The sequence below is a fragment of the Schistocerca americana genome, chromosome 1, assembly GCF_021461395.2.
Source record: "Schistocerca americana isolate TAMUIC-IGC-003095 chromosome 1, iqSchAmer2.1, whole genome shotgun sequence".
Classification (NCBI taxonomy): Eukaryota; Metazoa; Arthropoda; class Insecta; order Orthoptera; family Acrididae; genus Schistocerca; species Schistocerca americana.
Genome location: NC_060119.1, coordinates 835,795,058 through 835,810,039, shown reverse-complemented (window position 1 = coordinate 835,810,039; position 14,982 = coordinate 835,795,058). Strand labels below are relative to the sequence as shown.

General features: G+C 37.8%; 1 protein-coding gene across 3 annotated transcripts in view; it reads left to right on the top strand.

The window, feature by feature from the left end:
• LOC124613169 (proteasomal ubiquitin receptor ADRM1-B) overlaps window positions 1-14,982 on the top strand; it is a 113,820-nt gene that overhangs the window by 64,745 nt on the left and 34,093 nt on the right. For 2 of the 3 annotated variants that reach the window (XM_047141811.1, XM_047141801.1), the window contains exon 6: window positions 9,064-9,153. The exons of the other annotated variant lie outside the window; for it this stretch is intronic. In XM_047141811.1, the coding sequence (XP_046997767.1) occupies window positions 9,064-9,153 (90 nt within the window). The remainder of the gene's footprint in view (window positions 1-9,063; window positions 9,154-14,982) is intronic. 3 annotated transcript variants of the gene reach the window in all.

Here is a 14,982-nt window from a genome sequence, read left to right as displayed (position 1 = left end):
ATATGACTTAATTTTATGACAACTGCATTTTCAATGCATAGCTGTGATTTTTCTCCTATATATTTTCTACTATATTAAAGAAATTATATTTGCTGCCGGTGACTCAGCATTTGTTGCTGTTTTATTTAATTCAGTAGTGGTGATTTCCTGCTCTGTGGTTGGTTGTCTTGTCTCGTTTCACTACATTCCATATAGCCGTAAGTCTGTTGTTGAAATTATTGATTTTCTCCATCCAGGAATTTCCGTTATTGTTAGTCATGGAAAAGATTAAATTTAAAGTCGGCTTTTTGTTTATTATAATTTTCATCCCAGATCATCACTCGAAACTTTTCTTAAAAACATTTGTTGTGGACTCTTTAATGATTCTGGTTTCCAGAAACAGGCAGACGTTATTAAATCTTGTCACAGTATAAGAACATTTGGGGCAGATTGTGTGTTACTAACAAGTATGTGGTGTTTTCCCTCACTTGTAGTTTGTGCTGGTTTTTTAAGACATCCTGTTGCGTACAAGGAATGGCAATTTAGCATTCATTCTCTTCTTTATTTAGACAAGAGGAGGTATCTGAAGTCATAAACAAACAAATAGAAAATCTCCTTTACTCTTGGCTTCTATTTTCTTCCTTTTGAGCCTAAATAAATAAGCTAACTATGAATCCTCATTTCCATGTGGAGTAAAGCAGCATTTAGTGCAAATTTCCATGCCTTTTTTGCAGGTGGTGTTAAGATAGTATTTGAAAGTTACGTGAGTGTGGCATTTGTTTTTAAGAACATGCACTCTACTAACAAAGGGACCTTAAGTGGTGTCCCTCTTAGATTTTCTTCTTATTCACAGGATTTCAAGGCCAGAACGTGGACATCCGTTTTCTCAGGCAGTACAATGCGGTTAAAAATGAAAATTAGAAAATTTCTGAATGCTATTAAGTACAAAACATATGTAGCATATCATGAAATTCATTGGTAGCTCAGCACATAGCATAATTGAATTATAAACGTAATGCTGCTAGTTTGAATCTCACTGGTTTCTCCAACAGGAAGGAGGTGGTTCTGCTACTAGGTAGTTCGCACGGCAGAGCATGGGCCAGCACTTGCAGGAAGTGTTGGGGAGTGAGTACCAGGTCATCAGCATTGTGAATCCTAGTGCAGGGCTGGCTCAGATGACTGTTAATGTAGGGGAGCTATGTAGGAATTTTATAAAAGAGGATGAGGTAGTGATTGTGGGTGGAGCTGGGAATAGTCTTGATAGGGACAAGGAATATGGTGTAGGTGGTGTCCTGGTGGCACTAACGTACACTTCATGCAGCTGTTTGTGAACTGAGCGTGGTCAGACCACTCGTGGAAAACTTCCTGTTGTAGTTGGTGTTAGAGCTGCACCCTTTTTAAATTGAAGTCAGCTGATAGGTGTCCTTGTTTGAAGGAAGTCCCTCTAACAAAGGAATCACCTTCAGAGGTGGTCAGGTAGCAAGTAGTGAAGGAAGCAGCATGTTTCATCCAAAAATGAGAGGTACTAGACATGAAGGTAGTGAACTGCTTCTAGACGATGACTATGACGATATTGGTATATTGGAGCAACACTTAAGTAACTTGACAATTCAGAGGCTTCCTTTGCCAGGATACAGATTAGGTGGCTTTTTTTGAGTTCTTTTGCACAGTGGGGGAGTGGCCATACATAAAAAATAGTATTCCATTTGAGTCCAAAGATGTATCATAGCACTGCACTGAACAGGTATGTGAATGTAATGCAGGGGCAGTTGAATTTACTGAAAATAAACTACTTGTTGTTGTTTGTAGGTCCCCTAATTCTGAGTTGAGAACATTTCTGCTCAAGCTAGAGAGGATTCTTGGTGTACTTTATAGCAAGTGCCTAAAACTAGTTATATGTGGTGACTTCAGCATTAATGTTATATGTGATGGTGCAAGAGAAAGGATGTTGGAAGGTGTCTTAAATTCATATGATCTGATGCAGAAATTCTAACCAAGGTGCAGGGGAACAGTAGCACAGTCTTAGACAAATGCTATGTCTAATTACATATTATGTAGAAATGCTAATCCAGTGGCAATAGAGTTTTTTAAACCTCGATAAGGAACAAGAATGGCAAGATGTTTATAGTGCCGATAACATAGATGACAAACAAATGCTTTCCTTAACACATTTCTCATGCTCTTTGGAAGTTGCTTTCCATTAGAACGCTATAAACAGGGTGTAGCAGTAAAAGGCAGCCTGGGTGGCTGACTAGTGGGATAAGGATGTCATTTAGAACAATGTTGTAACTACATCAAAATGTTCAAAGTAGTCACAGTCAAGCTACAGTAGCCGCTTAGAAACAGTTTTGTCAGCTGCTTACAAATATTATGTGGAAGGCAAAGAGTATGTGGTACACAAATAGAATAGCTAATAAAATTAAAACCATATGGTCAGTCATGAAGGCAGTGTCTGGTCAGCAGCACAAGGTCGACAATATAAAATCAGTTCATGAGATCATATAAGTCTCTTAGAAAATGTCTTTCCGAGATTGACGTCTGAAATACTCCTCTGTGATACAGAAAGGGGGAGATTGAGTCAATAATTAAATCACTGAATACTAAGGACTCTCATTGATATGATGGAGTTCCTAGCAGAATATTAGTCATGGGGTGCACATGTTAGCTCTGTATTTAGCCATATTTGTAATTTTTCCTTTAGGAATGGTCCGTTTCCTGAATGATTAAAGTACTCAGTAGCAAAGCCACTTTATAAAAAGGGGAAAGGAATAATGTAGACAATTTTAGATTTCTATGCCATCAGTGTTTGCTAAAGTTGCTGAAAAGGCTGTGTATGTAAGGATAATTGATCATTTTGTTTCTCATACTTTACTATCAAATGTACAGTTCAGTTTTAGAAGTGGTTTAACAACTGAAAATGCTATATTCTCTTTCTTTGTGAGGTACTGGATGGATTGAACAAAAGGTTTCAAATGCTGTGCATCTTTTTTGGTTTAACTAAGGCATTTGGTTTGTGTTGACAGCAAAATATTGCTGCAGAAGTTGGACCATTATGGAATAGGGGAGTAGGTCACAACTGGTTCACCTCGTACTTTAACAACAGACAGAAAAAGGTAAATTACCCACAGTGTTAGGAATGGCTGTGATGTGGGGCCTGAGTGGGGTACAGTCAAATGGGGGATGTCCCAGGGATCAGTGCTGGGGCCACTCCTGTTCCTTTTTTATATAAATGAGATGCCCTCTAGTATTACCATAGAGTAAAATTCTCTGGAGTGAGCATTGCGTTCTGCGCATGTTGTCAAGATTAACCCAGGATTGTCACGTGTTTTCGGGACTTCGCCGTGCATGTGTGCTTTCTGCAGCATTTGAAGTTTATAATATGACGAGTTTTTGACGTGTTTCACTGTTTGTTGACAGTTTAATAGCGATGGTGAATTACTGTTGTTGCTACGGATGCAAAGAAAAATATGTGAAAGGAGGGATAGTAACTGTTCATGGGTACACACCATGTAACTCTAATTATAGTTATCATATTAGTAAGAGACACTGTATATGTTAAAAATTTCGAGGCGCATTATAATTAAGCCTTGATTCTGTAAACCTATTGTTCTACGATTTTATGACTATATAATAGATATTGCTCGTACAAAAGCTTACAAACAATCGCTTCCTCTTGTAAATTTGCTAGTGGAACAGGAAAGGGAATGGTTAGTTGTTTCAGGAAATACTATCCTCCATGCATTTATCAGTGACTTGTCGATTATGTATATAGATTACTCAGTCTACTATTTATTTAATAAACTGGGAGCAAGTACGTAAAATGCGTTAAATAAATACTTCAAAGTGTCACCAGTAAGATAAATTGTGCTTTAGGTCACAAAAATGAGAAAATAAATACGCAGAAATAGCAGAAATAAGGACGAATTAGCAGGGATATAATAGCTAATGTGTGGCAAATTCGGTGTTTTTCGGACACTTGCAAAAGTACTAGCGTGCTGTCAAGTCGTTTTGCAAGACTATCACTGCAAAAATGTACATCAGGTTCTATAATACTATAAAGTGCTGTATCATACCGAAAACTACCAAAAATCGAGTCCATCTGAACTGTGACACCTATCGCAAAGAAGCAGAGTGCAATATCACTTGCCGTTAAAAGCTACGAAGCTGGTTTATTCCCGGTATCAAATGGATACTGTTAAAATGTCTGCGCAACATATATAAATAATCCACGACACGTACGAAAAGAATCCGTCTGTACTAGGGATGTAGTGACATTCTAATTATACAACACGCTATACGGACACACACACGACGTCCCGAGAACACGTGACCAGGCCGGCAATGTATGTTGACAACACAAAATCTGTTCTGCGCATGTGAATGCTCACTCCAGAGATATTTACTCTATGAGTATTACAGACAATTCTAAAATATTTCTGTTTGCTGATGACACTAGCTTGGTAGTAAAGGATGTTGTGTGCAACACTGGCACTGTTTCAAATAGTACAGTTCACGAGATAAGTTCAAGGCTTGTAGAAAACAAATGCTAAATCACAAGAAGACTCAGTTTTTACAGTTTCTAAAACACAATTCAACAAAACCTGACTTTCTAATTTCACAGAGTGACCATATTATTAGTGAAACTAAACAGTTTAAATTTCTAGATAGTAAACTGTCGTGGAAAGCCCACATTCAGGATCTTGTTCAAAGACTTAATGCTGCCATTTTTACTATTCAAATGCTATCTGAAGTAAGTGATAATTCAACGTGAAAAGTAGTCTACTTTGCTTATTTTCATTTGGTTTTATATTTTGGGGTAGCTCTTCCCATTTTCAAAGGATGTTTGTAGCTCAGAAACAGGCAATTCGGGCAATAATCGATGTAAGTCCGCGAACCTCTTGTCAACCCCTGTTCATTAGTCAGGGGTATTCTGGTATTTTGACATTGGCCTGGTGATCAAAAAGTCAGTATAAATTTGAAGACTGAATAAATCACGGAATAATGTAGATAGAGAGGTACAAATTGACACACATGCTTGGAATGACATGGGGTTTTATTAGAACGAAGTCCGCCCCGGTAGCTGAGTGGTCAGCGTGACAGACTGTCAATCCTAAGGGCCCGGGTTCGATTCCCGGCTGGGTCGGAGATTTTCTCCGCTCAGGGACTGGGTGTTGTGTTGTCCTAATCATAATCATTTCATCCCCATCGACGCGCAGGTCGCCGAAGTGGCGTCAAATCGAAAGACCTGCACCAGGCGAACGGTCTACCCGACGGGAGGCCCTAGCCACACGACATTTCCATTTCCAATTAGAACGAAAAAAATACAACGTTCAAAAAATGTCCGACGTATGGCGCTTCATCTGATCAGAATAGCAATAATTAGCATAACAAAGTAAGACAAAGCAAAGATGATGTTCTTTACAGGAAATGCTCAATATATCCACCATCATTCCTCAACAACAGCTGTAGTCGAGGAATAATGTTGTTAACAGCACTGTAAAGCATGTCCGGAGTCATGGTGAGGCTGACCACGTGATCATCACCAATAGATGCGCGCAAGAGATCTTTCACGCGTCTAGCAATATGGGGTGTGTTTTTTTTTTTTTTTTTTTTTTTTGTTCTAATAAAACCCCATGTCATTCCAAGCATGTGTGTCAATTTTTACCTCTCTGTCTACATTATTCCATGGTTTATTAAGTTTTCAAATTTATACTGACTTTTTGATCACCCGGTATATATTCTTTACTCCCATTTCTTGTTAATAATAGTAGCTTATTCCCAAGACCTAGCAGCTTTCACTCAGTTAATACTAGGCAGAAATCCAATCTGCATTTGGATCGCACTACCTTGACTCTTGTGCAGAAAGGTGTGCAGTATACTGCTGCATCCATTTTCAGTAAGCTACCACAAGAATTCAAAACTTTCCATACACTGCTCCTCTCTCCTCTGGTGCTCAAACTTGTAGTTTGTTTATGCTCACAGCCATGTACCACTATAGACTCAACGTTAAATACTAAGCCTTCTGGGGTCATGGTCACAGGTTTTAGTGATGCCAGTGGATGTCACACTAAGCAAGTTGTCTTTAGAGAGTGGCCAATACTGCTTTGCTACCCCCCCCCCCCCCCCCCTCTTTTTTTTTTTTTTTTTTTTTTTTTTTTTTTTTTTTTTTTTTTTTTTTTTTTTTCATAAATGTGGTGGCATGTATGAACAGATGATGGCTGAGTGCAAACTCCAGTAATAATCTCTGGCACTGAGGCCAAAACAGTAGATGAATTTGTAGAAAATACCCTAATAAAAGTGTCTTGAGCTATTGTATGCTTATTGGACAAATAATAAAAATCCCTAGCACTATTTATCTAATCGTTTATGGAGATCAATACAGTGAAAGTAAAAAGATATCTATGCAGCTATGTTTTTCTGCTTTGAAGCTTTTCAGGAGACAGTTTAGTGATTTATCAAGAACATAGACCACAAATTTAGTTTTTTTAAGATTTTTTTTTTTTCCAATGTCAAATGCAAGAAGTTAAACGTGAAACCAACATTACACCAGATAAGATAAAAACCCAAAATAAATATTATCTTCGTAATTTAGACAGTAAATCTGCATGTGTGCTATGTTTTGAGACTACAAACTTTATAGTGTAACGGATTGTCAAGGTGATCTGTTCAGCAAACACTTATTTACAGTAGGCACTAAAAAAATGTAACAACCACCAGCTACAAATGAGGGGAGAAACGTGTCCATTCCAACAGTCAGCAGTAATACCTGGTGTTCCGGATCATGATAATAGACTGAAACTTTACATTACCAGCGGGACTGGGAGATACAGCCTTCATAAAGTATGGTGATCATATGCACAAGGTTATCCATCACAGTAGCCATTTAGTAGATTATAATACACAAAAATTAGAAAAGCTGGATATTATTTACAGAGAGATCTAGTCAACTGCAAATTTGTTTTTTTTCCTCAGTATTTATGACACTGTAATTCTCTCAGAGACAGCAAAGGACCTGGAAGAGCAGTTGAACAGAATGTACAGTGCTTGAAAGGAGGATATAAGATGAACATCAACAAAAGCAAAATGAGGATAATGGAATATAGTTGAATTAAATCAGGAAATGAGACACTTAAGGTAGTAGATGAGTTTTGCTATTTGGGGAGCAAAATAACTGATGATGGTCGAAGTAGAGAAGATATAAAATGTAGTCTGGCAATGACAAGGAAAGTGTTTCTGAAGAATAGAGATTTGTTGACATAGAGTATAGATTTGTCAGGAAGTCTTTTCTGAAAGTATGGAGTGTAGCCATGTATGGAGGTGAAACATGGACAATAAGTAGTTTAGACAAAAAGATAATACAGGCTTTCGAGATGTGGTGCTTCAGAACAATGCTGAAGATTAGATGGATAGATCACGTAACTAACAAGGAGGTACTGAATAGAATTCAGGAGAAGAGGAAGTTGTGACACAACTTGACTAGAAGAAGGGATAGGTTGGTAGGACATGTTATGAGGCATCAAGGGATCACTAATTTAGTATTGGAGGGCAGTGTGGAGGGTAAAGATTGGAGAGGGAGACAGAGATGAATACAGTAAGCAGATTCAGAAGGATGTAGGTTGCATTAGGTACTTAGAGATGAAGTAGCTTGCCCAGGATAGGGTGGCATAGAGAGCTGCATCAAACCAGTCTCTGGACTGAAGACCACAACAACATTTAATACCGCCACTGTTCACGATTTATTTGTACCATGTAGAACAGAGTATATGAAATGCACTGGTATTACTGATGAAACTTCCCAGCAGAAGAATCACATTTTAATATGTGAGGAAGTTTCTGCTGCAGAGTGAAAATTATTTTGGAGTGTTACTGGTGTACATGTCATTTCACATGCCTATTTCACATGTTATTTCATATGAGATAAATTGAAAATGAAATATTACTTACATTGGAAAATTGTGGTTCAGTATGTGTTATAATTTCCACTTGAGAGATAGAGAGAACTTAAATTTAACTAAGAAGAAAGGAGATTCCAACCAGTTACTCTTCCATCACCAGACTTCAACACTATGCATTTTGCTGCAGGCATCTGTTTCACTCACGCAAATTGTTTTGTACTTATCAGTACTCTGAAATCATATCATTTTTAGAGGCAGTTTTTTGAGTTTTTTAAATTGTGGCACACTGCTTTAGGGAATTCCAAATTTCGACAAATATAGTGCTATATTTTTCTGGTCCCAAGTAATGACAGAAGCTGCAGTTGATCCACATGTTATGGGTATGCTGTTCTTCATCCCAAAGTATTGTGTGGCTTGTGTACATTCCTCACTACAACAGTGTTAAAAATGTTAAGCCCTTGCATCATTGTATACAAACAAATTTCTGTTATTATATACCACTTACAATCAGTAGTTTCAGATCAAGAAAGTACCGTGTAAGGGAATGTTTGCACACTGTTCCATTTGATGTAAATACTTCATTGGAATAAATGAAAGGCTTAACAGTTGATGGACATATTGACTACATGCCTGACATCCCAGGTATAGTATTTGGAACTCAGTGCAGTTTTTTTAAATTTTGTTTTCATTGGTAGTTCTTTTAAATCCATTGCTTTTACAGCGCACCATATTACCAAAAATGTTTCAATTTAAAAAAATTCCTCTCCATTGTACATTTATGTGTCTGATTGATTACCACTTGCCAGTGAGTAGCTCCAGTATAAGCCCATAGTAGGATGACCTATTCATGGATAGGAAATTCAAACCAGTCACGTGTCCTCACTGTAATAGTTTGTGTGACTTCCTCAGCATTAGTTTCTGTGATTTTACTTTCTGTTGAGTTGTAATCATGTAGTAGTTTCCATAATGATGACTGAGATAAAAGTATGTTCACAATTTATGTTAAAGATATTTACAGTATTTTGTTTTGTGTCCACAACTCTTACGAACAGGTTATAACTTCTGAAAGCTAATTGCAGTTCCCCAGTAATTCCCATACTCTTTTTTTCATGTTCTCTGGTAAGTGAAATATTCCTCTTGGCTATTGTAGATATTACCTCCTTCATAAGATTCGTGATGTTTCTTTCAGTTAATCCTCCAGCAATTCAGCTCAGTGATCTTCAGAACTTCTTATCTGGTCTCAATGTCCCTACTCCTGAAACTACTACTCAGAGAACAGGCAAGTAACACTAAACTAAAATAATTTTTAAAAAGCATTTCTGTAAACTCACTTATAAAAATTCAGAAACATTAAAGATTGGTCCTTAAATGAATTGGTAATGTTTGAAACATATATACACACAGTTGGAAAGACAGCATGTTTCATACATGCCTTTGTTAGTTCTTTGACTTCCTTTCTAAGTAGCTTAACACTTTCATCTAGAGTACATGAACCTACTTCATCTAAATTTTGAATGTCTACAAACTATTTTCATGTCTATGGCACATGCAAATGAACTGAAGCAAATATTTTAGAAACTGTTATAGAAGTAATTATAATTCCTTCCTCCCCAAAACACACACACACACACACACACACACACACACACACCTAAAGAACTCTCTTAAGTGTTTGTATGAGTATTCATATTCATATATCAGATTACCTGATGGACACTTCAAATATAAAAAATGGCATTAATATCTGTCACCAAGGCAGTATGAAACTTTTAACTACTGTCATCATGATAAAAACTGATTCTTTTAAAAGAATACATTTATTTTGTGCACCCAGTCCAGCATAGATTAATGTAAAGGAGGCATGCTGTCTCAGAGGAAACACAAAACAAAATATTGTAAATTGAGCATATACAATTGAAGAAATCTGAAATTTTCCATTTAATGCTGAGATGGAATGCGGTGGTAGTGATTATATTGAGGCTGATAATGATGTGAGCAACAGTGCAGGTCTCGAGTGTCCAATGAGCTAAAGATAGGAAGTTGTGGAAAATCTTTCATAAATTGGAGGAAAAATACCATTAATGCAGCTGTGTCAGAAGTGGAAGAGAGAAAATGGTGACACATATTTAATGATTAAGTTACTTCTTTTTTACCAACTTGTAACTTTTTGTTGAAAACAACCCCTTCGTAGTGATGGTTCTGAGTGTTTGGCACCACAGATGTGTTAGGTACTTTCAATGATATCCTCTCTGACGTAGAGTTCATGTAAGGTGGGATTTGTCGTATTGTACAGTGATTGCTTTAGGTGATGCATCCTAATAAGACATGGAGCACAATGGCATTTTGAGGCCAAAGAAAATTGAAACTTCATGTTGGGGAGACTAAGGTTTCTAGATGTAATGACTGAATTGAGCAGATTTCCAGATCTAAATAAAAGAAACTATAAACGAGATATAATAAATATGTCTAATAGATATTAAACACTTCAAATGTGTACCATAAAGGTACTTCCAAATGTTAAATTGCTGCTGCTTGGTGGCTGTCTTCTATTTTCATTTACTAAGTGGTTCACTTGGAGTGAAGGGCGTTTCTAAAACCAATTTTACGTTTGTAATTCGTCAGTCTTTAAAAAGTCGTTGTGTGTTTAAACAGCCATGAAGGGAGAAAATGGGTAAAATATACTTGATTTTGTGATATAACACACAATGGTGGTGTGAATATGTGGAATTATATTAATATGTAGAAAAGATGATGCTATGGGTTCTGAGAGTTTCAGGTTCATAGAAGAGCAAGATTTCATGATTGAAGTATTTGTCATTTATGATATGGTAATGGAGGAAAGTTAAAATTGTTTGGTACAGTTATTATTTCCAGCTATAACATTCATAGAAATCTTGATGCCTCATATTTCCCTTAAACCCAAACTGAAGTTTTTGGAGCCCACTGTACACACAATGTTTACTCATAGAATTTACTGTAACGTTTTTACAAACATACAGAAAAATTTTGCTACAATTACCTTAAGATGGTTCACATTAATGTTCTTAAAGTACTGTATGTAGCACAAAAGTCATCCATGTGAAAATGAAAGTTTTGCAACAGCTTTGTTATTTCAAAAGCTGATAATACTAATGTTAGTGCTCTACTTACAACCAGGTTTTTCTCTAAGTTCTTCAGTAATTTGGACATTATTTCAGACTTTTCTTCTTTGCTATTTACCGGAAAGAGGAACTGATCTGTGTTACTTTATATATCCTTTCTGCATAGTGATGCAGTTGTTTATTAAAAATATCGGAGCCTGTAGTGTACTATACATATACTTCATCTTTATGTCTGCATGTTGCTATACAAAATAATTTGTTTCACTTCCACAGAAACATTTTAGCAGTTGCTATGTTGCACAGAGATATGTAATATAACTGTTCATGGACAACTATAACCAATATGTTGATCAAAATTATGTTGAGTGGTTTAGGTACAGCAAAATCCAAGCAATATGACATGACTACTTTTTTCCCTGATGGCTAAGTTGGCTGGTATTAATGTATGTGAGAAGGTGTAAAGCATTTCTCAGTGATCAAGAAAGAAGAAAAAACTTTGTGTACTGAACATCAGCCATATAAAAAAAATCACTTCCAGTAAAACACCTGAATTGCTGCTGTTTGCATCCCGAGACAGAAATACATAGGAATCATCTGTATTATCACAGATGCTTACATATTTAAATCTTGTTTGTAGTCAGAGGATAAGAAAGGTGAGTGAAAGAATTATGAAGTGCTCACTACAGACACAGATATTTGTAAAAGAAAACATTCAGTAGAGGGGACAAGACTCATTTTCAGGTTAACAGGATGTGTCAGAAATGTATGAAAAAATGGAAACTACCATTAAAAAAGTGGGGAGAAAATATGCTGCCAAAAATGATGCACACAATTCTAAAAGGAAAACGAGAGTGTAAGAATTCATAACAAAACAACAAACAAGGGTAAGGAATTCATGCAGAATTCTTGATGTGTGAAGTAATCATACAAGCAGTTAAGCATGCAATAAGATTTCACAACTTGATTATTCTTTGCCTACTAACAATACCAAGACGTCTACAAATTTTCATGCCGTGTGTATTTTTGGTAGGAAATGGATGTCAAAGAATGAAAATGCGGCAACAATATAATCATGCCTAAAAGTACCCTCATTTAATACAGTTTGGCAGTTCTATCCAATTACTGCAGTAGGTAGAAAATGCTGAAAATGAGCACCTTGCATCTGCAAATAATTAGCTATTTGCTGTGTCGTGCTTCTCTAAACTGTTAGGAACACAGTGCCACCCATATTTAAAGAGCAGCATGGATGTTCACCACCAGTTTCCCTCCACATTCACTGAGTAATAGAATAGACATGCTCTTTTAAGTGCTCTCTCAGGAAGAAATGCAAGTGATTCAGAACATGTGAACACACAGGATTGAATCTCAATGATCAGTCTATTTAGCAGTAAAAGCTCTGCTTAAGATGATGTTATACACACCTTCCAAAGTGTGCAGGTGGCTTATGACATTGAAACGACACACACTGCTGAACACAAGTGGAATATCTTGTAGTGCTTCATGCAAATTATCATTGCATTGTTAGCTACTATAAGCAGATGATGTCCTTTACTGTACATCAGAAATTTTCATTGTTTTAGTGAGGTTAAGTGACACAACAGTGCTCATCTATGACACATTGTAGAAGGCATCACAAAGCCAGCTAAGTGTAAAGCCTGTGGATTTTCAACCTCTGTTTACTTACATATACGTACATAAGATGGCTTATGGTATCTCCTGTCATAGTGAAACCGTGTCAATAAATTCCTTTCAAAAATGAAGTTACTTAAAACTTTTATATAAGACTTAATTTTCATTTGCTGTCTTGTGAAACATTGCAATAGCCACAATGCAGCCCCACTGTGAAGGCTGTTCATGTGTGGGATGATTTAGTTGAAGTTCATAAGCAGCTGTAAATCTCTCTGAAATGCTATCACACAATTGGAAGCTGCAGCAAATGGATGTGATGGGAAGATTCCCAAGTGTCATGTACCAGAAATACTAGAGGTACTTAAAGTGCTAGCCTCTTCTGTTGATACTGTCTCCTGCAGGAAGTACACAATTTACCACTACTTGTCCACTTGAGGGGAAAGGCAGAAACCAGTGAGAACTTAAGGTGCGATACCTACCTACCCTAAGTAATGGTGGTGGTGTCTTCCATGGAAACTAAGGCAGTTTGCCTCATTTTACCTGTTGGGATTAAGCACTACCACCCGTATAGGAAGAACAATGTTACTGAAGACCTGGTTAAGGGTGAAATGGCTGTTTTCGTTGGTGGCAGATGCCATACCTCTCCTGACCCTCTTACCATGGCCATACATAGTTGCAGTGGAAGTCCTTAAGCCAGTTAATATCACATTGTCCTTTACATTTTCCACCTCGTGATCTGTTGGATGGAAATGCATTGACAGAACTCATTTGGGCACTGCTCTGGCCATTACTCCTCATGGGAGACTTCAGTGCACACAGGAGGCTTGGCTACCACTTGCTCTAAGGCTTTTATTATTGAGTACATTGTCCATTCAGAGAATATCATCCTTTTTGCACTGGTTGGGTAACACATTTCCAGAGGTACGGGATCATCATCAGCCATTGACTTTTTTTTTTACTCCTGAGCTTTTACTGACTCAGTTCAGTGGGAAGCAGTGCACAGATTTGCATTCCAGTGACCAGTTTCTTGTGTGGATTCGTCTGCTGACTCGAATGGTGGTCGACAGAAGACCACAAAGATGGGTGGTTCAGAGGGCAAATTGGTTGATACATTCAGCAGGCCATCTTCCAATAACAGGATTGTGCCCAGGAGATAGTGGACCATATCACATCTGAGATCCAGTGAGCTGTCTCAGATTCCATCCCCCATATAGCAACCACCTCAGACTGTTGTCAGTCACTTGGTGGAATGATGAATGTCACTCGGCAGTCAGAACCAGGTGCACAGCTTTACAGAAATTCAAACACCATCCAACTGCAGAAACCTTGGTGTCTTCAGATATGCGAGGGCACAAGTGAGCGATAAAAGAATGGAAGGAATTTTTACTTCCGTTAATTGGTCCACTTCCACTGCACGAAGTTTGGAACTAAGTAAAGCAGGCTTCATGCAAAGGCAGTACGCCTTCTCTTCACGGCCTTGTTGAGAAATGCAATGTTGGTGGTCATACCTTGAACATGTGGCTGAATGTTTAGCTATCACAGCGTCATACGGATGAACTCATACATTCGAGGTGTTCTATAGGACTGTGGAGGTGAAGAGACTGCTTTCCTTCTTGTGTAATGAGTTGGTCTACAATCTTTCATTCTCCATATGGGAACTGGAGTCAGCTCTGTTAGTGGCCAGACAATGCTCCATGACCTGATCGGATTCATTATGCCATCTTCTGTTATCTGTACCCTGAAGCCATAGTCAAGCTTGTATCTGGTTTGTCATATCAGGTTTGATGGACAGTAACCCCACAACTGGGAATGAGCCAATGTTAATTCCATTATGAAAACCAGGCAAGGATTGTACAGACCCTAACAGTTACCAAATTGTAGTCCATTCTAGCTTTATGGGTAAGACTCTTGAGCCTGTAGTCAACTGCTACCTTGTCTGTCTCTTTATGAACCCCAAGGTCGCCTGTGTCACTCCCAGGGCATTTTCAGGTGCTACCATTCTTCCCTTGCCAACTTAATTATACCACAGACAATGATACAGGATTCCCTTTTACTCTTTGAAACCATTTGGTTGGGATGTTTCTTGACCCTGAAAAAGCATACACCACCACCACCACCACCACCACCACCACCACCACCACTTGGGAGGTGTGAAATCCTTCGCCAATTTTATGATTGAATTGAATATGTGGAATTCTGCCACTTCTTATCCAATCCTTCTTGAGGACCAGTGCTTTCGATATCACACTGTGGTGCGTTGTCTGACTGTGTTCAGGAGAATGGGGTCTCCCAAGGCAGAGTACTCAGTGTCAATTTGCAATCGATATCAATGGCACCTCTTCCACATTTAGGAGCCCTGCTCAATGCTGTTTGTTTGT